The sequence below is a fragment of the Penicillium longicatenatum genome (assembly GCF_028827895.1).
Source record: "Penicillium longicatenatum strain IBT 33135 chromosome Unknown contig_3_segment0_segment0, whole genome shotgun sequence".
Taxonomy (NCBI): domain Eukaryota; kingdom Fungi; phylum Ascomycota; class Eurotiomycetes; order Eurotiales; family Aspergillaceae; genus Penicillium; species Penicillium longicatenatum.
Window position 1 is genome coordinate 3196101 of NW_026643121.1, and position 25470 is coordinate 3221570.

Sequence of the window (25470 nt, forward strand, 5' to 3'; positions counted from 1 at the left end):
CATCACGCCTCGGATCGGAGCTGTCATGTCCAGTATTGCGTTGGGCACAACATTTCCGGACTGCAGGCATGAATATGTGAAAGGATGCTTAAATGCAACGCACTGCTTGTGTGACTCCAATGGTCAAGTGTGATTAATTTCCGCTTGTCTTGCATGTTATGACAGCAAAACATATTGATCCTTACCGCCTTCCATTCTAGTTTATTGACTCCCTTTTCCTCGGCTTTTGATTTGGAGGAGATATGAACTGCCAGCAGAATAATAATCGGCGGTGTATGTTAGATTATCGCGTCGGGGGTCAGCAACACCTATCTTGATGCTCTGTCCACTCGACAACATGGAAATCTCACTTCAAGATCTACTTCCGCCGTATTCCAAAACACAACCAATCAATACCCCTCGGCTAACTCTGCGACCGTTCCAATGGACCGATCTCCAATCTCTATACAAGCTTCGTACAACCTCAGAGGTCATGCAATGGACCAGCCAAGTCCATATAGACAGTTCTATACAACAAACGCGTGAGTGGATGCAAAGATACATAGACGATACTGAGATCCCACGACGCAATTTCAACTTCGTCATCACTCTCCGGGCCGATAAGGATAATCAACCGGATGAACTTTCGCCCAATTCATCTTCGGAAGATAGCAGCGCTATCATCGGTGTATGTGGCCTGACTGGCTTAGATTCCCTACCAATATCTCCACTACCCAGCTTTGGATATATGTTCTTGCCGAATACCTGGGGGAAAGGATATGCTACCGAGGCTGCTGTTGGGTTTCAGAGAGAATGGAAACGGCTAATTGACTTGGGTCACCAAACCCACTCTATCCCTCTTGGATCAAGACAGGATCTCTACAGTATCCGGGCTGTGACCCTTGCGACTAATATACCGAGTGCAAATGTTCTCCGGAAGTGCGGTTGGAGGACGTACGAGGCTATCGAGGAAAATGGCGAAAAGCTTCTGAGATGGGTTTTGGACACATCGGCCAGCTCTGACGCCTAGTCCTAGGTAGTTGAGATGCACATATCTCCTGCACATACGCATTAAAATCAATTGTCAATAATCTACTTGTACCCCTTACCCTGCAGAATAATTTGCCCAAAACAGTATCCGTCTTCCAAGACCAATCCACGTTCACTGAGAGCTCTCACCGCCTACGCCACACTCGACCCAATAAACACGAACCAACTACATCCCGTTCATAATATATATCTTCAGCTATCACGACACACCCCGAAGTGGCACAATGCAAAAATGACGCGTGAATAAACCTTTTCTAACTCAAAATTGGAAATCTTGAGCCACATCTGGACATTAAAACAGAATCGCCCAGCACATTCCAATAAAGATTCAATTTCCAACCTTGGAAGGTGATTCATCTCATCCTTGATCATCATGTACCACACCATCACCACTGTCCTAGGAATTATACTCCTCTCCCTCACAAACATTGTCCATGCAAACGTGGAAAAAACCATCTTCATCGCCCCACCAGCAGCCACACTACCGTCAGAAGAGCCAGATCTAGATGACCTCGGTCTAGAACGGCTTTCGCCAGGGAACCATGTCGTGCGAACACGACTCAATGCTTCATTTCCTAGTACCGAAGCTCCAGAGGGTGTGGACTCGTGGTTCTTTCTTGAGAATCTAAAACCTGGGCAGCGGTATGAGGCGCGAGTTTGTTGGTTAGCTACGGTAAGAACCACTCCAGTCCTTCAAGATTAAAAGTTCGGTGTATCAATTTGGTTCGTTTTATATCAAGTATGCAAATGATATTCGATGAATCGAAGTCCGTGGACTCTGAATGAAAAGATTGAGAAACATGACTAACTCCATATAGCAACCGACATCATTCATACTGACAACTCATTCCCTCACTGCAATCATCGAGGACAAATCCCTCTTCTCATCACTAAGCATCTTTTCCACTGCCCGCCTCGCAGCGCTGGACACGGATCTCCAGGCAAACGCCATTCCGCGTCGTGCGTCTGGCCGTACCGGCAGTGATCCCTCGCCAGCTGCAGCTTTAACAACAGACTCGGTGCTATTTTTGCGGATCCAAGCTGCGGCAGACTATTTCAGTCATGATGAGTCGTTGATGAAGACTGTACCGCCTGTTTCTGTGGATCTCATTCTGGATCCGTTTTTGTGGAATGTTTTTCCTAGGTCGCTTGTTCGAACTGCGGCTTGGATTGTCGTCGTTGCTGTTGTGGCTGGGTTTGTGGCGAAGTGGGTCGGCGAGGAGATTGGGAGGGTTCTTGAGGGGGTGAGGGTCGAGAGGGAAAAGGGTGAGGAAGAGGAGGAAAAGAAGGACCAGTAAGCCTTGGAGGATACCTTGGATGGGCTTGTTTCACTATCTATTCATGCCCGTCGGAGGGACATGACTCGTTGTTTTGCTATTATTGGTAATGCATATATACGTAGGGACTGGACTCGATTGGAAGGCGTCAACTTTACGTGGAATATGAAAAAATTTATAGTAGATGCGTATTGCATTTCAATGGACATCAAATAAGTAACTGGGGGAATACATGCGGTGAAAAAGTACAGGAGGGGATATACTTGAGCAGGCATTGTGCAAAAAACAAGATGCGCCAAAAAACAAAAAGCAAATAAACTGAAGAGATCTGATAAGCAAATCAAAAGCCCCAATATTGCGCTTTAATCTATGCCGTCTTCAACTCTTCATTGAGATCTCAATAAAGGGAGATTATCCATGTATCCCAAATCTAGTCAAACTTATTTCCGTTCATAAATGTTAACCATAAGATCGTACTCCTCGTAGATAGCATCCAAGAGAGAGGACACTAGACAGCTTAATCCTCAAAGAAGTTCAGGATAGCACGAATACCCTTGGAGCCAAGGCCGTGTGCGGGGTAAGAGATGTAGAGAGGATCCTCAGTGGCACCGAGCTTAGCACGGAACTCACTCTTTCGCACCAGGTGGAATTGCTTAGCAAGAGCTTCGTAAGTGTGCTCCAGCATCTTGATCTTGGCACCGTGCAGATTGTGACCTGGAGTAAGGCGGGCGGTAGCACCAGCACCGAAGGTGAGACCCTTGACACCGGTCTTGGCGGCGGTCTGGATGGCATGGGTAACGATATACTCAATGACACCATTAGGTGAGCCAGGGAAGTCCAAGCTGTACTTGACCTGCATGCCGTGGGAGGGAGAGATCATGACTAGCGCAACGAAAGCACAGATGTTGCCGGCCCTGTCCTGAGCATAGAAGTACCAGCGGTGTTCCGAATCACACCATGGCCGGATTTCTGACAAGTGGACCTGAGTGCCCTTGCGGTTTGCAAGCCACTCGCTAATACGGGCATCAATCTTGTTGCGCACCTCTTCTTCGGGTAGCTCGCCCTGATTGAATCCGACCACCTTGATGCCCTCAGTTTCGGCACGACGCAGCTTGCGGGCAATCTCTCCGTCGGAAGCGGCCTGGTTGCGCTGGGGGTCAACTCGCTCCTCAGCGATACAGGACAGACTGCGCCAGCCTAATCGCTCGCCAAGGATGGTCTCAACCTCAGGAGAGCAGAGGATCCAGACAGGCTTGTATTTGGTGTCACGACGCAGCCACTGGAGGAACTGTGTGATGGTACGAGTGTACTGGCTGGGATCACATGCCGGGTTACCGGGGACGATCACGAAGTTGCTGGAGCTGGGCACATAGGCAACGGCGGCACCAGTGCTCATATCACGCCAAATCTTGTATCGGTCATCAAACCAGGATGTAGAGGTTGCGTCACCATAGTTTGCAACAATCTTCTCCAAGGGCGGCAGCTCATCTGCGTTCTGGGCAATGCGGCGGTGGTGTTCTTTCAGCCACACCGGTTCAGTGGTCGATGCTTCGGGGTGACGAAGCGTCTGGACTGGTGCCTTGGCGGGCAGACTCTTCGGGTCGCGGTGGAACATCGAGGTGAGTCGGATGTTACCCACCTGAAGGATGAGCATCAGTAAACGCTCCAGGCCAACACCTGCACCAGCGTGAGGCGGAGCACCCCAGCGGAATGCTTCGAGATACTCCTCCATATCATCTGGGTTGATTCCCACACCGCGCATGTTTTCCTCAAGCATGTGAGGATCGTGGATACGCTGACCACCAGACACGATCTCCTGTCCGCGGACGAACATGTCAAACGAGTTTGTGTACTTGTCGTCTTCTGGGTCAGGCATAGTATAGAAGGGACGAGCACCACGAGGGAACTTGTCAAGGATGTAATAATCAGTGTCATATTTCTCCTTGACCAACTGACCGAGGCGAATCTCGTCACGAGTCGCCAGGTCCTCGTCCAAAGGCAACTCGTTGCCCTCCTCATCACGCCACCCTGACTCATTAAGCATCTTGATGCCATCCGAGAAGCGAATAACAGGAGTCGTCTCCAGCCACTTGACGTCCTCAGAGGGGAATTGATGCTTGACGACGTCGATCTCTCGGCGGAATTTAGTGTAGATACCCTTCAGAATATTCTTAATGGTTGCATCAATGGTCTCGAGCATCTCGTGGTAGTGCTCTTCAATGGCCATTTCAATATCGAGACCGGTGTATTCAGTCAAGTGGCGGTGGGTATTGGAATTCTCCGCACGGAAGACGGCACCAATCTCATAGACACGACCAAAGTCAGCCGCAATGGCCATCTGCTTCGCCAGCTGGGGAGACTGGGCCAAGAATGCGGGGCGGTTAAAGTAATTGACCTGGAACACACTGGCGCCAGATTCGGTGGCAGCGCCCTGGAGCTTTGGGGTGTGGATCTCGATGAACCCTTGGTCATCTAGGGCACTGCGGAAGAGGTTGCAGGTGGCCGACTGGAGGCGGAAGATACCCTGCGAAGTGGCTGTCCGCAGATCAAGCAGACGATTGCTCAGACGTGTTCGGTCAGGGATATGACTGCGACGACCCTCCACCTTGTCCTCCTCATTGGTCCGAATCTCCGCCTCGTAAACACTGAAAGGCACCGGCTCCTCGCGCTTGACGAGCAAGTGCACAGAATCAATAGCCAGCTCAACATCGTGAATGCTACAGCCAAGAACGGGAACTTCGGGCTTCTGGAGCGTGCCGCGAACCCGGAGGAACGAACCCACACGCAGGTGCTCCGCCCATTGCACCATTGCCACCGAAGAGATTCCCGCGCGCTCATGCAGGACACCCTGGAAGGTGCTCAGCTGCTGGCGGAACACCAAGAAGACCAGCTTGGCGCTCATGCGGCGCACTACGTGCAGTCGGGCCGTGAAGTAGATCTGCTGGCCGACCATTTCCGCGGTAATATCATCGAGTGGGGTGCGCGCTTCCCGCAGTCGATCCTGCGACTGCATCAAAGGTAACTCGCCATATCGAGCCTTCATCTCTGGTGTCTCCTCCGCAGCAGCCTTGGCAATTTCCTCTTCTTTGCGGCGGTGATCCGACTCTGAGAAAGCTTCCTCACTGAGACGACTACGTTCTGTACGTCGCTGCTCGCGTACCAATCGCTTTTGTTGATTCTTACTCAAGGCTCCGGAAGAGGAATCATCAGAAAAGTCCTCGGAGGATGAAACATAGTCGCGGTCGCGGAAGAAATTGCCCAGAATGCTGCGGCGAGGAGAGGCAGTGGGCGAGCCCTCATCACGGGAGAGTGAGATTCTGGGCATATGCGGAAGACGAGTATTGGAGCCGGGATTCTCTTCGTCATGCTCTCCGAATGGCCCTCGAATGGCCTTGGAAAGGGCCCGTTTGATCGACATGGTAGGAGATGTGAGCAAAGGGGTGAATGGATGAGGAAAAAGCTAGGAATTTGACGGGAAGAAGTATATTAATGGACCGAGTTCCAGATGTGGGGGGGGGGGGAAGAGGTAAGCCCGGAACAAGGAGGGGGGAACTGGACGATCCGTTGGTGCAGCGATACCGAATCAAACCGGTCAATTGAACCTTATCAACAAGACAATGCCGCGTGGACCCGGTGCATTAAATAGAAATCAAATGGTTTTAAGGGTCTTCAGGGGATAGTTAGGAGAAGAAGGGTAATAAGAACGCCTCGCTCCATGAGGGTCCAAACATGACATCATCACAGGCCGGATTCCGGATTCGACTCAACTAGGTCAATAATCAAGAATCTCCCCGCTCTGGTATGCTATGATGATGCTGGTCTACTGTGTTATTTTTTAGATCCTCTTCCTTTTCCTTTGGATGGTATAGAAGCCGATCACCGCACGCCAAGTCTTGTACAGAGTGTACAGTGTACTTTTTTTTTTTATCGGTTATCTCTACTTTCGCCACAACCGCGGTTTGGGTCTCGGCACTTCCTCCTTTCACTCAATCTCACGCTGTCGCTTCCTGTCATTCCTTACCTGCTTAACCACTGGAACCAGACCATGTGCCTCCGATTATCATTTTTCCCATATTGACCCCTTATCGTATGATCACCGGAGCCTAGAGAATTGACCGATAGCGCCATTCTCTCATTTCTTCCCCATTCCCTCCATCATGGCTTCGTCCCGTGGCTGGCTGCTTGTCCAGGCCGTCTTTTGGCGGTTCCTGATGCGAATTGGAATGTTCTTTCACGATGTCGCTCCACCACGTGTCCCAAAACCTCGCTTTACCCGCATCGTCGAATCTGACGCTCACTCCCACTCCGTCGTCATCCATTTCTATTGCCCACCAGACTACGAAGAAAAACGCCGACAAGGTCACCGATTTCCCGTTACGGTCAATTTTCATGGCGGAGGATTTACTCTCGGCTGCGCTACCGATGATTCCCGTTGGGCCGCCGCCATAGTACAAGAAGTTGGGGCAGTCGTGGCCAGTGTGAGTTATCGACGGGCGCCAGAACACCCTTTCCCGGCGGCAGTCGACGACGGAGTCGACGCATTGCTATATTTAGCCACCCATGCTGCCGATCTGGGATTGGACGTGAGCCGCGTGGCCCTAAGCGGGTTCTCGGCAGGCGGTAATCTGGCCGTTACCGTGCCGCTGCGACTCCGCGAGCGACTCTCCACCGAGATCAAAGAATCCTTTGGCCGGGCGGAATCGACCCAAAGATTGGTAGACCAGACGAATGAGCTCAATATTGTGGCCCTGTTCAGTTGGTATCCTATTCTGGATTTCATGGAGTCCCGTGACCATCGCCGGATGATGAGTCTCATGCCGGATAAGACTCTCCCATCCTTTTTCACCGATCTGTTTGATGCGTCGTATATCCCCAATCTAGAAGATCTGGCCTCCCCATTTGCATCGCCCGTACGCGCCTCCGATCGTATGCTGGACGAAGCCTTGCCACGTGACGTCTTCCTGTTTATCTGTGAATGGGATATGCTCATGAAAGAGGGTCAGGTTTTCGTCCGTCGCCTAGAGGGCCTTGGAAAGCGTGTCCGTGCGATGATGATTGAGAAGGCCCGACACGCCTGGGATAAATCGCCCAATCCATTCCGCGACCAGGTCAGCGTAGACGTTCTCTATCGTGACGCATGCGCGGACATGAAGGCCATTTTCGATCGGTGATTCCCTTCCTTTTTACTTCTTCCTTGTCTTTATAGATTGCATGTTTTGTGTCGAGAGTCTGGGTTAGCGCTCCATCAGCATCAGCGTCGTTTTGTGCCTGGTGCACAACTTCATCCATATTGCACATTCATTTTGGCTCAGTCGATTCTTGTATCAAATAAAGAAGATTTGAATTTTCTGTATGTACGCTTTGGCCGTTGAAATCTGTGCTACGTGAGTGCACCTCGTATATGTAGACTTCTTTTATAAGCGCATAATTCCCGAGCTTAATCCTCGCTCAAGCCAACTCGGGTAGCTAAACTCCCATTGGCTGGCCCAGCGGCCCAGGAATGTTGGACTTCGTGCAAGCTCTCTTGGCCGATCGGCAGATCCGCACCCGCCAAACCTGTCTCCACATGCTTTACGTCGACGTCAAAAAGTTCTTCCCGAATCCCAGCGTGATGTCATGGGTACCTTGCGCCAAAGCGCATGTGGGACTGTAGGTTTGCTGGATTGATGTCCTTGATATTCGGGGAGATTGGGTCTGCCAAGAGATTAAATCAAGGCACAGTCTGAACTCCCCACTGAAAACTTCGTCAACATTGCGTTTGAAACTTTAATATTTCCAAATCTGGGCACTGGACTGACTGCTAGGGTTTAACTTTTCTGCCGAGGCTTCTAGTTAATCTCCACCTGTCCATTATGGAACTGTCTCATTTCATGTGTTGGTATTTGATATCTTTCAATAGGTTGTGCATGCGAGAAAGCGACACATGGAAGCTCACCAATATTACGTTTGTTTAGCAACCTTGCTACTTACTAGGTTTTAGTTTAGACACGCCGTTTATTTTACCTTCTATACCTAGATAAACGACCATGGAAATGTAGAACGTATAGAAAGGAATCACTTAGTGCACGTGTGGAAGAAGGTCTACTATGGGAGAGAGGTGGTGTAGTATGTCACCTCCAATAGGTCTTCATGTAAATCTCTATGCACTGCATAATATCATGACCCCTGGTTCGAGGGCATTGTGGTCATAGTTGAGATTGGTGTTCGCGTGCTTGCCACTTTTCATGCCCAGTCTAGATCTAAATCCAAAGGATTCACCCAAGGCAAATGCGAACTTTAGAGAAGGCAACCGCATTTGATGGTTAGGCTTCTAATTTAGCTTCCCGTCTTAAATTGCTTCGCAAATAGATCTGTAGGTGTGTTGCCTAACCTTCATCCTTAGAAGTTCGTTCCTGAGAAAAGACCAAGATGATTTCTAAGGATTTAAAGGTGTTGTAGGCGGAGGAACAATGGACTTCTTTGGCGGCCGTCTGTCCCCTGTCTGGCTTTGCTGTGTGTATTGGGGCTACAAGGGTCGTCGTGGATTTCCGTTTCACTGCCTGCCTTTCAATGCGACTCGCATAAGGTGACCTATGAATACCAGTATTCGAAACTGAAGTATGCTTGACCCGCCTTGGTGGCGCCCGTGAATACTGAGTCTGAGGGATTGAATCAGACTCTTCTGGATTTCAATTCGGCTGGTCTTCTGGGACAGCCATCGGAGTCGGCAGGTTATGCCTTTGTCTATCTCGGTGATTATGCTACTAGCTTCATTGCTAAGAACATCCAGTCAATTGCTGGAGGTGTTCGAAACATAAAAATCCGTATATCTGCATTTATTTGGGTTGCTTTCTCGAATATGATGGTGTAATAGGAGCGATAGATAACACAAAATGAAACTAAAATACCGCTACTGGTTATATGCCGAAGCCTTACTTGACACAGACTAGTCGATATTGACATTCAAATTGAAAAAAAATAGTATTTAGGTAGTGACACCATTTTTGAGACGCACTGTGAGATTCATGGCTCTAAGAATAAATGTAAACACAACGAAAGCCTCCCCATATGTAATAAATCAGCCAACCGAATATGACTGCAGACTCCAGGGCTCCCACCATTAGAGATGCTTTCGTCCCATGGCTTCAAGGAGAACACCCAGCCGCTTTTATACGCCCAAAGCACCTGCAATTGAAATCGCAACCCATTCAGTCTGGATCAAGATTCCCTACCACAAAGTCAGGACCCGACTCAAGTATCATTACCAATCCAAAGTCCAAAAGTACGTACAAAAATACTATCGGGCGTACTTGCCGCATTTCGGACAAATATGTTTGGTCGATTCAATCGATTCACCACAAGCCTTGCAGGGCATTGTAGATTCCGAAGATGTGTCAACGGGCCTATACCATCATCAGCCCTCACACTCATGTACCAATACCAAAGGGTCAGTGCCAGTCAAACGAACTTGTTAACGACCTGAACCCTCTCGTCAGACATATCGTCCTTATTCTCAAAGTTTCCGCTGCAATTTCAAGGTTGATTGCTCTCGTCAATTTGAAGGTAGTAGTCTAGCACACATCTTGTGGAATCAAGACTGCCTTTATACTCGCACGGGAACAGGGCGATACCGGCCATTCACTCCCCTGAATTTCATTCACATCGGTCGATCCATCCCCTGGCCCCACTGACATACTCGTACATCGGCGAAATGGAAAGAAGGAATCTCCCATCTACGTCCAAATGAGACCTGTATACACATCTAACGGGATGACGCAGCATCTGGCCCGGAATCGATCGGACATATGCAGGCTCTAAAGTCTGATTTTCTTTTTGTGTCCGGGGTCTAGTCAATTGCTACTGGTTCGGTGCATGTCTGCGTTGTACCCGCGTTGGAGTGCCCAGGAGTGCCCAGATGTAATCTGGCTTTTGGGTGTAAATCGCCTTGTTCACTTAGAGCATTTGAGCTATATTGTGTCGGTGAAGCCCCTGGTCTATATCGGTTTTATACTATAGATCGGTGTTGATTCTGGGTTTGAACCAATGAGGTCGAAACACATGGACATGGTACTGGGATATCATACCCGATTACCCGGGTTATATGGTGTTTTTGGCGTCTTGGGTTCCTAGTTTGGCGTATTGGGTAGTTCTGGATAGATTCATCCATTTTTGGTTCGATAGGCACGGTAAAATTCATTGCTGCCCGATGGAGAATCTTCCATTTCTCTTGTTATGAAAGATATCCATGTGAGCATGTCTGCTGACGATCTTTATGTATACCAACGACCTAGCACTCGGAACGGTGAGCGTTTGCTACCCGAGAAAGCAGATTATAGTTGCAGATTGAGTATGAGTATCAATCTCAACGGGTTTATGTCACCATAAGCGATAAAGGCTTCCAAGCCCTCGTCTTGGTTTCTCGGCTAGACACAGCATCCATGTCTCACCAAGCGGGCCTGGGAACCTCAATCTTGTAGCGTGGAAGGTCTCAGCTGATCTACGCATGCATTCAGCCCTACCCATCTGGACTTGTTTCATCGTGCCTAGACCACCTCTGCTCCCCCCATTAGCAGCCCGTGGGATTTCAAGGTCCAAGATGACTATGCAATTCGCTTTGCCTCCTAGCGTTGTGACATTGAATATCCAAATGAAGATATCTCATCTCATACCGACATCCGGTGCACAACTGCGAGACAAACGGCCTTTTACGCAAACCATATCACGCGCTTGAAGGTTCAAATCTTGTCGTTGCCGATAAGCCATCGTGAGACTGGCGCGTGATGTCTCCTTCGGGGATATACTAGCCTTAGCCTCTGGGGTCTGGAAGAGAGTGCAATCATCGCTGTAGTACTTGTGTTACTGCCGCATGTGGAAGTTGACGCGATTGTCATGTATGACCGGTCGAGTGGTGACTGTTAGACAGTGCGTAATAATGGAGTAGTCTTTTGACTGGCTGAAGGTGGTTCTAGGTTGGAGTAAGGCTGATATCTTTCTCCTTGATTGGCCGATTGGATATTCCCTGGAAGAGCCTCGTTTTTAGGTTTTCGCTGTGGAACCAGAATGTGTGAGACATAGAAAATATTGAATTTTATATGGCAAAGTATTTTTGAGTTTGGTGACCAGCGCAGCCAAGTTCTTGCACGTGTGAGTAGCATTTCGTGGCTCATTGATTCATTGAACATTATACAGAAGTCGTAGCGCTGTTTCAAAAAAGCCCAATACCATAGTGCTGGGATGTAGAATCTGAAACTACAAGAAACCTTGGAAGTGAAATATGATGAAATTTTTCCATTTTTCCATTTTTCCTTTTTGCGCTAGACTTATGGTAGCGTGTTGTGCAAGCAAATCATATCATATGATCCATTAGGTTCCATGCACGCTCGGAGAGATGACAGGAGGCAATGAAATGGTATCGCGAACTTTTGTAACAGAAATTTTCAGAACGAAATCCCAAACGCCACGCTGAAAGAACGAAAAGTAAGGCCAAATAGATCTAGATCTGGCGGCAGATTTTGTGCAGATAGAAAACATGCAGTTCATGTTGATAGCAAAGGATAGTTTCACTCCTCGTCGGTCGCTGTGACATCGTCATCCTCGTCCTCATCCTCGTCAGCTTCGCTATCTGAGTCGTCGTCATCGTCCAGACCTGGCACACCGCGCCACTCGACATAGTCACCCTCCAACCAGCGTCGGCTGCGGGGAAGGTGGTATGGATCGAAGGGAAAGTAAGCGTCTAGTTGGTGGCCAAGGTGGTCACTAGCGCGGATTTCACGGCCGACTAGACCGCCAATGCTGCGGAAAGAAGTAACGCGAAGACGCTTGTTGGTCTCCAGGAGAGGGTAGACGTAAAGCAGCTGGAAGTGGTGGGCAATCCGTGCAAATTGGGTCACGATGCCAGGGGAGCAAATCTTGAGCGGGTTCAGTCGCGAGTAGATCGACTTGTGAAGGTACTCCTTCACATTGGGGGGGAAGGTAATTTGGCTGGGCTCGAGCTCATCAATCTGATCTATGCTGTCACCATCGATGGCCGCAGTAGTTAAATCACGCCAGCGGAAACAGAAAATGTAGAGCACGGCCTGAGTGGTGGAGTAGTAAGGAGCGTAGCGACGAAGATCTGGACCGCGGCAGCCAGCTTCATAATCCGCTTGTAGGTTGTCCAGGTGTGTAAGCAGGAGGTCGAAGACATCACGCACAACGTCGCCAGAGATGTGGGCACCACGGGCAACGTAGCTGGCCAGATAGGCGGCAGCGGACTGACGCATAAGCCCTGGCTGAGATTTGCTGCTGATGATATCCATACATTCCGTGGCGAATAGCTCTACGAGCTCAGGAGACAGCTGAGAGAAATGGAAGAGAAGGAACTGAGAGTGTCGGGACTTGTAAGTTGGAAGAATGATGGATCGGAAGTGGCTGATCAGGAGTGACAGTGTGTTTTCTTTGTCGGCGGCAGTTCCCGTGGTGAAGGGGTCCGAGTAGAATTCAAAGAGAATATCAAGCATCCCGTCCACTTTTTGGATGTTTGACTTGATCAACTGGCCACGTTCGTCGGCCTCGTCGTCATCACTGAGATCCTCATCCTCATCGTCCAGCTCTTCGTCTGGGTTAGGAGTTTCCAGAAGAAATTCCTCTCCGAATTCGTCCTCAACATCTTCTAAATCCACTTGTATCTGCACATCAATCTTGACCAGTCTCTCGGTGATGAGGGCAAGGATGTCGGACTGAAGCTCCGGGGCGTATGAGATGATTTTGATGAGGTTGCGGGTGTAGGCGAGGAAGCACTTGGCAGGGTCGGGGTGGGGAGGAAATTGGTGAGATAGGATAGGTGACAGGGCTCCACTGCCAGCGGGGATGAGCCGCATCACATGGCGCAGGGCCATATGGATACGTGTGTAGATCTCAGAGGGCTGGACAACGGGGTAGCCAGGAAGTCGGCCAGTTCCATATGAGACGCCGGTCAGTTTCGAAGTCAACATGCGAAAGACCTGGCCGAGATATGTTCCCTGTGCCGCGGCGAGATTGCCCAGAAAACGGATGAAAAGTTTCACATAAGCCTCATCGCGACCCAGCCACTCGCTGTCGAGAACGGCATTTACCAAACCGCTGCAGTTGCGGTCCAAGGAAGCGATGTGTGAGAGAAGGCCCATCAAATGGTTCTTCAGGGATGCGTGTGTCGGGAGGTTCCATGACTGCATGCCAGTGTCCGCTTTTTTGGGGTCGGCAACAAAGATCTCCTTGATTTGGTCATAGGCCTCGCTATCCCCGGCTGTGACATGGCGATGAATGGCCCGACGCACTTCTTCACGAACAACTGCAACGCTCTTGCCATCTGTAACTGTGAACGGGTCGTCGGAGGGAACCGAGAATGTGCGGACCGTATTTTTGTCATCGAAGGTGACGCGCGGGCGCTTATCGAGATGCTTGGGGAGGTCATCCGGGGCCGATGGAGAGAAGTCCATGTCGGTGTCATCCATCTTTCGTTTGATTCCAACGGGTTTGGAAGACTTGAGGATCGATATAGGAGACGACATCGCAATCATCTTTGGGTGATGGATGGAAGGTGTGGCTGTAAGGGCCGGTGAGAGAGGAGCAGTGGCAACAGACACCATGGCCGAGATTTAAAGGAATGCGTTATTGAGAAAGCAGTAAGGAAGACTGCTGTGTTATGGACATCTGTCGGATTGGACCTCCGGTGATTGCAGAGGGACAGCTCTTGATGGAGTGAAGACAGGGACAGAAGTCAAGCACACGACCGCTTGATGGAGCAAATTTTCAATTTGTGTTACAGGGATGAGGGATCAGACTCTTAACGCCAGTCTGTGTCCCCCAGAAACATTCCAGTCACTCAAGTAAATTGATGGATACTCAGACCGAGGTGAGGTGCACCGGATTCAAGTGCTGGAGTTAAGAAAAAAAATGCACTTGGATTTGTTGTGGGGCTGCGGAGAACCCGTGACTGGTGAATTTCGAAACTAGTCCACATTAGGTTTAATTGGTAGATTATGTCATCTTGATGCTTTATGGATGCCCGAGGCAACATAATTTCACCTCTACTGGTGTTTCTTCACACTTCCTGGCCTGATGCCACAACACACTACAGGGACATTCGAGACCATAGCTACCCTGGCATCTAGTCTTGAAGGTGGAGGAAAAGGTTTTTTGTAACAGAGTAATCGTCTTCAACACTGAATATTTTGAAACATGTACAAAGTCTACTATATCATAGATGATGTATACATAAATGCCGAGATAGTGTGAATCCATTGTAGATCCCAACAACATCCAATGAAGAAATGCGAGACAAATGGCAGATGAGAGTTGAAAATTGAAATCGGAAACTAAGGCGGCTCCTCCCATGGTATACTGCGAATCGGGGAATAAATATCAAGAGTCGTGAGAGAGTGAATAAGAGTTGGTCGTAGCGGGCGTTGTAAGGAAGATCCAGTCCTGTCAGAAACGCCACTCAGTGGGTCATGGATTATAGTCCCGGCTCAGCCGGGGTGTTCAGGAGGATTTGAGGATTCACAGCCACGGACCCGCACTAATGGGTCCAAGCTTATTGTCAAAGACACTTCCATATAACTCCTCGATTTCAGCGAGGTAGTCGTCAACTGTGAACTTGTGCAACCCCTTGCGAGAAAGGTAAAGCTCTTCTTCGTCCAGAACATGTGGGCCGCCGAATTCCTCAGCCACCTCGTTGACCTGCGCTAGCTCTTTGCTGAATGGATGCGACTCAGGCGCAGGCTGGAATGTCTCAAGCGACGCGCCAAGCGTAGGGTTACTGCGAGGCGCACTGAGAGTCGGGGGCGACGTTCTGGACTGGGAGCGTTTGCGTGCGAGATCTTGGTGAGATCGTTTGGTATGCGACAGAGCTCGAGTAGGAACCAATGGAGCATCCGTTGACGAGGCCGATGTAGTGGAGGAGCGTGGGCCACTAGTGCTAGTCACAGTTGCCGACCGTTTGGGGAAATAAGAACCTGGGCTGCCATCGATAGGAGAGGTGTTCTGAGAAAGGTCGGGGGTAGTGATGGACGAGGAGTAGCTGTGCGGCGAGGCAATATCGGAGTCCTCCCGCGATCGCATCGACGAAGAAGAAGAATGCGGGGATTGCGCCATCGAGGTCAAATCGGGAGCGTTGTAAGCCAGCATATTGGTGGTGGAGATGAGCTGAACAGGACCGGAAATATTGCTACGCTTGATGGAGCCAGAATTGAATCGCGCATGGCCCTTGGGCTTCTCCTCGCGATACGGCATGGGCGCCGACACCTCGGGCCGCTTGTGGCGCTTGGTGAATGCGCGCGTGAGAGTCGACATGATGATCTAGAGACTTGGTCTGTGACACCTAAGGCGAATTTAGGGATCCGAAGATGTGGGTTGGGTTTGATTTGATGCAATTTGGGACGAATAAACAATTCGATCCAAAATGCTTTTTTATTTTCGAGTTTGATTTCGGATCAAATTCCTGTCAACTGCCACCTGCTTGATCTCGCGTGGTAGATAATCGCAAGATCGCAAGATGTGGAGGCGGGCGAAGATCAATTTGCCGGAATGTCAGATGTCCTTAAAAGGCAATTCGAATGATTGAACCTGTTTCTTGCACAGAACTTCAGAATGAGTGTCAAGACCTCGGCGCGCTAACTTTGCACAGCAAAATGGCGGCAGTTTGGTCTCTTTTTGTTTCCCTAAGTCTAGGGGAATGAATGAGGGGCGTACAGCCAGGACGCGCCAGGGGTACAAAAATGGGCAAGTGGTCAAAAACCCTAGGGAATGAGGTCAAAAAAAGGAGTCCAGGATCACAGATCACAGATCATGGATCAATATTGTCAGGACTTGAAGAAATGAAGGGAAGGGAAAGAATGAAGGAAATCCCTGTGAAGTAGAAGGGGAGGAGAAGAAGAGGCAAGGGTCTGGACTGGTGGTTTTCCGTGGGCGCTTACCGTTTGGACTCCAATCATTCAGCTTCCACACCACTTTAACGTTCCCACAATCGTTCCGTCCCAAGGTTCATCAAAGTTCTGGAGTCAACTCCACCACTATTATTTGTTCTCTGAAGGGTCGTGGCGAACAGGTTCTTTCCGAAATTTCTTATTCTCCATTCTTCTATGGTTTTACGATTGGTGGTCCACTTATTCCCTTCCTTTTCGCCATCGCCTTTGTCCGAGAGAGTGGCCACGGCCCCATTGTCCGTGCCTGGAAGGGGCGCTTGAACGGAGATTCATTGTCACGGGGGCTAAGTCATGCTTCCCTTGGGCAGGAAAAAAAAGCGTTTGACGTGTTATGCTAATGCAGACCCTAGATCACGTCACACCGAGTTGTTCGTAGAAAGACGCCGAGCCAAAGATCCGAAAATAAAATCCCGATCAAAGGGAAGATGCGATGCGAACTGTGACGCAACAATGCTTTGCGCTCTGTAGCCTTGAAGGAATGAAACAGCCCCGAAGTCGAATCTCCCGGGGTCCGTTTCACCACTACCAGCCGTTCCCAAACTAAAAGCAGTCTGTGCTCCGCAAGACCGACGGATCGCCAGGTCCCAGGCACGGCCAGCGTGATGCCTCAGGGCCAATCAAATTGTGCCCCGACCCATCCCGATGCCGCCAGCGTGATCCTGGTGCGACCGGCGCTTCGAGATGCAGGGCTGCTGCACCTGATTGAGTCTGGTGGTTGCGACCGGTGCTTTTCGATGGACTTGTGAGGGGTTCGCTCGTGGGTCACTCCAATTTGGTGGGCTGAGGTGGGCCCCGCTCGTTAATCTTAAAAATCTCGAGGATATACGCTGGGCATCCACTGTTACCGAGTCGAGTGGGTCTTGAGATTCTACTCTGAGCACGACAACGCACAGTCAAAGGCACTGAAAAGCTTTGTCGTCCCTTACTATTTCGGGCCTCATCGTCAAAACCAATTCAAAACCGATTTCTTATTCGGCGTTTCTTTTCCTAACTCGGGTGCTTGAGAATGATGAAACACGCGACCGGAGGTTAATATAGTCCGTCGCAGGTTAAGTGCGACTCCATCACAACCCTGTCCTCAAATTTGAGGATGGAACATATCCGTTGCAGAAGGTTTGCCATTAAAAGTATATACTGGGTTTGCTTTTCGACAGCTCGTCTGCCCTGGATTGCTCTGTTTCTCTTTGCTCATCAAATCTGGCCCCTATGCCAGCAGGCTCTCCACTTTCGCCCATCGCCACATTGTCAGACCCCACGGTGACAGCATCCTGCGAGGCTCTTGAGGAGTTCATCCTACGGGGGCAGATATGAATATCATGGTGATTTCGAAAATGATAGTCGCCCGCGGATTGCCCGGTGTAAGCCGACGATCCAAAAATTTCCCCATCGACAGGGCTCCGAACTTTGCTGCTATTCTGAGAGGCCGTTAACGGATCCATTTGCCCCCCAAATCCTCCAAATGGCTCTATTGGATATTTGTCGACTGTGTATTGGTCCGATACTGCGGCCATCCAGTGCTCTATGCCGGTCCAATTCTGTAAAGGATATTGGGCCCACTCCTCCATGCGTCCTGATTTTTGCCTTTGCCCGTCTGCCTTTGCAGAAGCTTGGACTACTGCCGACGGTCTCATGGCGCGCAGTGTTACTAACGCGCCATATAAAGCCGCCTCGGTTTCGGCTAGTCTTTGCTCAAGCTGATTGAGATATCCGAGAGGTAAACCCCTGCAACTTCTTAGCTTTCGTCTCGGTGATCACCGCGATAAATTTACCTTCTGCCACTCTCTGGGTATACACATCCTGACGGTTCATGCGAGCACTGTGAACAGCAAGGACTATAAAGGCCATCAGCAGTTTTGCATTAGACATTCACTTCAACTTCTCATGATCAAGGAAGGCTCCGCTGGCGTACAATTTGCGGTCACACTACATCTGGTCAGTGCCGCTCTGGGTGTAAATTTCAAGTGACTAACTTTGCATTTTCGTTGTCTGCATTTCTCACATGATATAGGACTTAGTCTATCATTTGCTGCAACCATGGACTATATTAGCCAGTCATTCTCATCTCTATATCGCTGACGTACGTACCTGGCATTTTCTTTGATGCTGGGGGATGCTGGGTTCACTCTGGGGGCAATAGCCCATCTAGGCATTAGCTAGACAATAATGAGTCCTTTATTTTGAGTGAAATGATTTTCAGGATGTATCAGTACTTTGCACGCCAACTTGACACTTGCCAATTTGGCCGGTTGGATGTGTAGTGACAAGGCAAAGTCCGTCCGGACAAAGAAACCTCCGGTGACTTCAGACACGTGACACTCGATAGGCGCCTGCTGCCAAGTCCCATTTCAATCCACCACAGTGTTCATGCCCTTGTACTCTGGGGACCAAAACCTTTACTATTAGGATTTACCTCAAACAGCAAATTCGAGCCGCCTCAAATCTGGGGAGAATGTGCTTATATAATCCGCGGTGGACCAACCAACTTCACGCAACTTTGCATACTCGCCTTGGCGTCATTTAGAAGATGTGAAGTGAAGGCAACAGGATGGCCTCTCCATCTTCAGTCAGTACTCATCTAGAAGATGATTCGGAATGGCAATATCGTCCTCGTCTCACCAAGCGACATAAGCGAGGCTCAACCTCGGGCGCGTCAAAACCCTCCCCTCGCGAGATTGGGTATATGAGGGAGCCCCATAATGACGGCTCTGCCAGCTTTCTTGGAAGCTCCAGTGGGATTCACTTTGTTCGGCATGTATACAGTGCCTTTGCCCGCCGCTCAGCAGATCTTCAGCAGAGCAGAGCTCGGGATAGGAGTTCAGTTCCAGGAGAAGATGATCGCTTGCTGCGCGATCCTGGAAACCAGGATACCAATGAGTTATGGAACAAAGACGAAGTGAACCTTTCGTCGACCGCTACCTTCTCATTTGAAGATCTTGTTCAATGGACTCGTCGTTACTTTGAAAACTGGCATCCGATTTTCCCTTGCCTCCATGCACCAACGGTTTTGAAGACCATGGAGACGCTTGGCCATCATGGTTTGGGTTCAATCAATAGACTAGACTTGATGGTCATACGCTGTCTTGTCTCGGTATCGTTAGCGGACAGTCGACAGGTTCAACCCCCCGTATCACAAATAGGGCCAATTCCTGCCCCATTGGTTTTCCAGACCGTGCAGCATATTATGCAAGAGATACAGAGCTTGTTAGCAGAGCCAACCACGCTCCAATTGTTGCAAGCTACGTTTACTGCTCAGCTCACCATGACATCACTTCTACGTCTCAATGCCGCCTCACGCGTGGGCGGTATCGTTACCCGAACTGCTTTCCATTTGGGTCTGCATCGGTGCCCCGGCCGTTTTGCCTGCTTCAGCAGTGAAGAGGCTGACATCCGACGGCGTCTCTTTTGGTCAATATACTCTCTCGAGCGATATCTATCCCAGGCTCTTGGAGTACCTCTCAGTATTCGAGACGATGACATCGACGTTTGCTACCCTGGAGCTGAAAGGCATGCTGATCCATCCAGTCAGCCTAGTCTCAGCCGCCTCCAACTAATGTGTCATCTCGCCAAATTTGCTCGAGTAAGGGGGCTTATTCTAGAATTACGCAACAAGTCTATTTTGCATAGTCATGCTGGAACGGCCGAAGCATCACAAGTCAATGGTGAACTAACTCAATGGTGGAATGAAGTTTACGATGACGTCTACCCTATTGAGGACGAGTCCGAGGCCGGCCCTGATCAAAATCCGATTCTCACTCCATATCACCGACTTTTGGTCATGATTTTGAGACACGAAGCAATAATTTCGATGAATAGGCCTCTTCTCGCTGCTGAGAAGCCCAACCCGGACTATAAGAATGCTTTACAGACGTGCATTGGCTCCTCGCGGTCTTTGCTAGCCGCTTTGAAGAAGTACATGTCTTCCTCATCTGACGCTCCCCTGACGTGGCCATCTTTCACCTGGATAACATGGATGGCATGTCTCATCTTGATGTATGCATCGTGGGAAGGCGAGCTTCCTATTCCCACGGCTCTGAAGTATGCGAAAATGGGTACTGCTGTGCTGGAAAATCTTGCTCTTCGCGGGAGTAGCTGGCCAGAGACATGCATTGAGGCGATCAGAAGTATGGAGTCGGCCTTGCTATCGATGAGTGCGTCTCAGGAATCATCATCAGCCTCTTCTGTCAACGAGAGAGGTCTTACACGAAATCAAAATGGACCTCCGAGAACTGTTACACCTCGCCGACCAGTGAGCGTCAACCCAGCATTCACCCCTTCCGATAACCAAGGGACAAATGAAACCTATGCTGTCCCATCGTCCACTACAACTCAAAGATTCGGAACAACGATGAACCCTAGTATGCATAATCCTGGAGAGCCATCTTCCGCTTTCATCCGACATGATCATCAAGGCCACGCAATCGAGTTGCCCTCTTCCGATGCGTATTCAGCGAATGGTCAGACCTCAGCCGGCCTTATCTTCGGCAATATGGCAAACAGAAATGCCAATCTCTACCCAGGGAATATAGTCCAGGACTCTCAGCCTTTTTCTGATGCACCTGCCTTCATGAATGATCTCTGGAGTGTGGCGGATGGCCCATGGATTATCGATGGCAATTTGCTATAGTACTTTATAAACACCTTGAATAAAGCTTTGTACATAAGTCACATATGAAACTACAAATTGATTCGACTAATACATCATGCGACAGTTTCCATCGCAATTATGTTCCTTCCCTTATCCACAACAACGCGCAATTGCTCTTTTCCTTTGGCATCAGGAAATATTCCCTTTCGCAATTGATCCAGATACAGTTCATACGCAGGCATGTACCCTTTCACAAACTTGATAACCTCCTCATCCGTCATACCTGCACCTTTGTACTGTCTTAGAGCATGCTCTTGCTCCATACGCCACTCATAGACATTGACCAAATCATCTGTATCCAAATGAACCAGGTAATCGAAATGATCCGGCCCCATGAACATCTCACAATATTGCGCAAGGCTCTCATTTACACCCAGAAGATGCTCAATAGCATGTTCTTTCAGTGTATCTGTAGGATACGCTGATCTGCACGTGGCTTTCCCCGCTTCGTTCCATCGCGACATAACTCTTTCCTTGGCTAGAGGCTGGAAACCAACACACCACCCTTCAAAAATGACAACATCAATATCGGATGTGATGATACGTTTCCACTTGTGTGATGGGGCTCTTCCACCTTCTCCGTTAAATAAACTCTTATCAAAAGAAGGAACCGATATCTCTCTCGAGTCCATCAGACTTCTGAAAAATGACACCGACAAAGCTGTGTCGTGAGTCCCAGGTTGTCCGCGGGCCTGAAGAAGTTTATTAGATGGGTTGCTTCTTCGGAGTCTCACGAGATCATCATGGTCGAGATACAGATCATCCAAGGAGATGTTGATCGTTTTGTAGTTATGTTTGCTGCGGAGAGTGCCTGCGAGTGCATCGGTCCAGGTGGATTTGCCGCTGCCTTGGAGACCTGTTAACGCAAGCACAAAGGGGCGCTTAGTTGGCTTTGCGGATTGGTCGGCTATGTGTTGTTTGATGTGTGGTATAATGCGATTTAAGATGATGTCGATATCTTCTGCGGGGATCTTCAAAGCACCCATTGTGACGGTGAAGCTTGCTAATATTGCGATAATTTGGCACTAAGAACCCAGGATGTCGTGTTTAAAGGAAGTTAAATGGTGAGATTTCCAGACCATATAAATTAGCCAAGACATACTACGGGATGAACGATTCGCCTTATGTTTAACCTGTACATGGGACTCCACGCGGACATGTCTTTCTCCTGGTGGGTCCCGGAGATGAGAACCCCCGCCCTACATACTGCACAACGTCAAGATCCACCGGACTTGAAAACCTCCGAGGAAACCTCTGGGCAACCCCCATTGGCCAAATGTACTGGGGATGAGGGGGCTCACTAGTTTGGCCTCCATTAAGACCCAGACCTGATTGACAGAGCTAGAAACAAAAAGCCTGAAACCCCCCGCATGCACAAAATCTTAATTTCTCTGCTGCACAACACCCAATCCCAATTCACATAATATCTTCAATCAAAATGTCGCCCTCTGTCGTGGGAAAGACCTACAACATCGCCTCTATCCCGGCCGATGGTATTGGTCCCGAAGTTATCGAAGCTGGTATCACTGCGCTGAACGCCTTAACCGATGCTCTCCAGACATTCAAGCTGAACTTCAAGCACTACGACTGGAGTTCGGAGACATACAAGAAGACCGGAAAGTATATCCCCGATGGCGGACTTGAGGAGCTGAAGAAGCATGATGCCATTTTTTTCGGCGCCGTTGGTGCACCTGGTAGATACTCCCCTCCAAGCTTGCAGAAAACATAGTATTCACCAGAGCTAACAACCCCTAGACGTCCCTGATCACATCTCGTTGTGGGGTCTCCGCCTGGCTATTTGCCAACCCCTTCAGCAATACGCGAATGTCCGCCCAACAAGAGTCTTCCGCGGCACCGAGTCGCCTCTGCGGAACTGCAAGAACGGTGACCTTGACTGGGTTATTATTCGCGAGAACAGCGAGGGCGAATACGCCGGCCAAGGTGGCCGCTCTCACGTAGGCAAGCCTTGGGAGGTCGCTACCGAGGTCTCCATCTTCTCCCGACATGGCGTTGAGAGAATTATGCGTTTCGCGTTTGAAACTGCCCAGAAACGTCCTCGTAAGCTCTTGACTGTTGTCACTAAGAGCAATGCTCAGCGCAACGGCATGGTTCTTTGGGATGAAGTTGCCAAGGCCGTTGCTGTTGATTTCCCGGACGTCACTGTTGACAAGATGCTTGTTGATGCGATGACTACTCGGATGGTCTTGAAGCCTGAGAGTTTGGATACTATTGTTGCTACCAACTTGGTGAGTGCGAGCCCTACAATTGAATCAAAATTATTTTCTTACTTACGTATGTTTAGCATGCCGATATTCTTTCCGATCTTGCTGCTTCGCTGGCTGGTTCTATTGGTATCGCTCCTACATCTAACCTCGATCCCACTCGCCAGTACCCTAGTATGTTTGAGCCTATCCACGGCTCTGCCTTTGACATCACCGGCATGGGTATCTCTAATCCCGTGGCTACCTTCTGGACTGCTGCTGAGATGCTCGCCTGGTTGGGTGAGGAGGAGGCGTCGAAGAAGCTCCTGGATTGTGTTGAGAATGTCTGTGAGCAGGGAGTTTTGACTCGCGATTTGGGGGGAAAGGCTACTACTAAGGAGGTTACAGATGCCGTTGTGGCTGAGATCAAGAAAATGGGTTCCAAATAGATATAGCTAGGATCAGTGATTTAAGTGTACATTTAAGAAGTTGATGCCCGGTGGCTTTGATGTTATATCATGAAGTAGAGATAAAATTCCGAGGTGTACAATGTGACTAATTTGGTCATGGTGTTGGTCCTCTGAACAAGCACGCATCGATTGCGTTCGCTTGTTTCGTTCTTTTGCTTAACCTCTTCTACGCGATTGGATACTTGGGTGGAACCTTTTTGGTAATGCACTCAACTTGAGCCGGTGCGTCTGTCTGTTGCTATAGTGTCCGTTTATACTACGAATCACTGGCAGTGGAATTTCGTTGTCGTCATGCTTACTCTGGTGACGCTAGATACCATTGAGTACCAATACTATATCATGTACGCGATTCTGTCAGCTTGCACTGTCGTGGGCTCCTTTTTTTATCCGGAGACTACGAATCGCGACCTGGAGTTTCTGAATCATGTGTTTCAGGATGCTTCATCTCCTTGGGATATTGTGTTTATGGCGCCAAATTTGCCTCAGGGTGAGATTTTTGAAGTAGACTTGATGGCTCATAAAAATGGAAAGACAAATCTTCCGCTGAGATGAATAGGCCTAGCAGCCGACGTACATATGACCTCGAGCAGACAGTTGTAGATATCTTCTTGCATCCGGCTGATTTGAGATATCTCTGTGATTCGAAAATAGATTATGTAGTATTTGAATCTGAGTCTGGTAAATTATGGTTTCGCGTGTCTAAGGCGCGAGAAGAAACTGGAGGAAGTCAAGCTGAAACTTGATCTAGAGGCCGATTGGTCTTCTGGCAGTATAATGTATGTGGAATATCACCTGGACTCAATCCTGTACTGGCTAAGCCCTACTATTTTGATTTTCTCTAGCACAATTTAGGCATCTTGTGTCCAGCGAGCGGTGTCATAAAAGGTAGGGGCCAGCATCGTACGTCTCCACTGTGTGATGCCGAACAGGGAAGTATGCCTATTTCGATTGAAGTTGGTCTACTCAATAAAGAGTTTCCGTAAGGGGGGTAGGCAGCGAGGCCGGAACGTTTTGTCTCGAGTTACTTCATTTTTTCATATTGGAAAGCCGTCGTGATTGAAATGGGAGGGTTAGCGAATTGCGGATCGACAATAGGAGGACTGAGCTGTTGCTAGTCATTCGGGGAGCAAAACAATCTTAACCTCATCGATGAAACAAAATAGTCTGGGGTAAAATTGGTGAAACCTGATATCGATCCATCCTGTATGTTTTAAGGCGATTGCCGAAGCCAAGTTAGTTAAGTCATTCGTGAAGAGCCCTCAATTCCAGGCCGCAGACTGGCCATGAATGTGACAAAGGTAGGCATTGAAGTTGATGCCCAAAACGTTGCTTCACAACATCTGTAATCTGTTAAATTGCCGTGTTCAAAGGTCAAAAAGCCATACATAGTACCCTTCGGCAATCAGATCGGCGAGACCGGAAACTTGGCAGGCTGCGGCATCACAAAACCACGCATCGGAATGCCGATGCGGAGGATAACAAGGACGGGGATAGTTTTCTTCCGCAAATCACAAGACGTCAATATGTCATTAAGACCCACGAACCTGATCCTAGACATGAAAAGTGGTCCCTGGCGCGGTCTGACGCCGAGCACTAAATAAGGACCAATGGATCGCTCACATCTAGAGCAGAATCCTCCGAAATTCGCTACTTTTACCCCGGAGTTGACCCAGCCCCATCAGACCCAGTGGCACAGCCGAGAGGACAAGGCTTGTTCGTCACGTTTATAGGCGGAGGTGGCCTTGTCCGCGTTGCTCGGGAAGTGGGAGCGGGAATTTCGGGGCGATGAGACGCCGCTATTGGTTGCCGATGGATCCATAACAACCGGATATCCGATGCGGTACCGCCGAACGGTTCTCGGTTGACGTTGAATCTGAGGAAGAGACGGCATCATTTCCTGACTGTTTCTCATTTGGCTGGGCGACG

At 49.3% G+C, this 25470-nt stretch overlaps 9 protein-coding genes across 9 annotated transcripts; 5 read left to right on the forward strand and 4 right to left on the reverse strand.

Moving 5' to 3' along the window:
* Positions 1 to 337: 337 nt before the first annotated feature.
* Positions 338 to 1009, forward strand: N7484_006543 (GNAT family N-acetyltransferase; the record flags this gene model as incomplete). The annotated part of the gene is made up of 1 exon (XM_057116961.1): positions 338 to 1009. One exon carries the CDS (start codon positions 338 to 340, stop codon positions 1007 to 1009), a length of 672 nt encoding a protein of 223 aa, XP_056972844.1.
* Positions 1010 to 1402: 393 nt separating this feature from the next.
* N7484_006544 (uncharacterized protein) lies at positions 1403 to 2327 on the forward strand (the record flags this gene model as incomplete). Its single annotated transcript, XM_057116962.1, has 2 exons — positions 1403 to 1702; positions 1848 to 2327. 2 exons carry the CDS (start codon positions 1403 to 1405, stop codon positions 2325 to 2327), a joined length of 780 nt encoding a protein of 259 aa, XP_056972845.1.
* A 496-nt stretch (positions 2328 to 2823) lies between these two features.
* erdS (aspartyl-tRNA synthetase, cytoplasmic) lies at positions 2824 to 5724 on the reverse strand (the record flags this gene model as incomplete). Its single annotated transcript, XM_057116963.1, has 1 exon — positions 2824 to 5724. One exon carries the CDS (start codon positions 5722 to 5724, stop codon positions 2824 to 2826), a length of 2901 nt encoding a protein of 966 aa, XP_056972846.1.
* A 739-nt stretch (positions 5725 to 6463) lies between these two features.
* N7484_006546 (alpha/beta hydrolase) lies at positions 6464 to 7477 on the forward strand (the record flags this gene model as incomplete). Its single annotated transcript, XM_057116964.1, has 1 exon — positions 6464 to 7477. One exon carries the CDS (start codon positions 6464 to 6466, stop codon positions 7475 to 7477), a length of 1014 nt encoding a protein of 337 aa, XP_056972847.1.
* Positions 7478 to 11845: 4368 nt separating this feature from the next.
* N7484_006547 (rDNA-binding RNA polymerase I transcriptional factor) lies at positions 11846 to 13891 on the reverse strand (the record flags this gene model as incomplete). Its single annotated transcript, XM_057116965.1, has 1 exon — positions 11846 to 13891. The coding sequence occupies one exon, from the start codon at positions 13889 to 13891 to the stop codon at positions 11846 to 11848; it is 2046 nt and encodes a 681-aa protein (XP_056972848.1).
* Positions 13892 to 14804: 913 nt separating this feature from the next.
* Positions 14805 to 15596, reverse strand: N7484_006548 (uncharacterized protein; the record flags this gene model as incomplete). Its single annotated transcript, XM_057116966.1, has 1 exon — positions 14805 to 15596. The coding sequence occupies one exon, from the start codon at positions 15594 to 15596 to the stop codon at positions 14805 to 14807; it is 792 nt and encodes a 263-aa protein (XP_056972849.1).
* Positions 15597 to 18773: 3177 nt separating this feature from the next.
* N7484_006549 (CeGAL family transcription factor) lies at positions 18774 to 20852 on the forward strand (the record flags this gene model as incomplete). Its single annotated transcript, XM_057116967.1, has 1 exon — positions 18774 to 20852. One exon carries the CDS (start codon positions 18774 to 18776, stop codon positions 20850 to 20852), a length of 2079 nt encoding a protein of 692 aa, XP_056972850.1.
* A 74-nt stretch (positions 20853 to 20926) lies between these two features.
* On the reverse strand, positions 20927 to 21859 carry N7484_006550 (uncharacterized protein; the record flags this gene model as incomplete). Its single annotated transcript, XM_057116968.1, has 1 exon — positions 20927 to 21859. One exon carries the CDS (start codon positions 21857 to 21859, stop codon positions 20927 to 20929), a length of 933 nt encoding a protein of 310 aa, XP_056972851.1.
* Positions 21860 to 22311: 452 nt separating this feature from the next.
* Positions 22312 to 23523, forward strand: N7484_006551 (putative tartrate dehydrogenase; the record flags this gene model as incomplete). The annotated part of the gene is made up of 3 exons (XM_057116969.1): positions 22312 to 22567; positions 22629 to 23119; positions 23176 to 23523. 3 exons carry the CDS (start codon positions 22312 to 22314, stop codon positions 23521 to 23523), a joined length of 1095 nt encoding a protein of 364 aa, XP_056972852.1.
* Positions 23524 to 25470: the final 1947 nt, after the last annotated feature.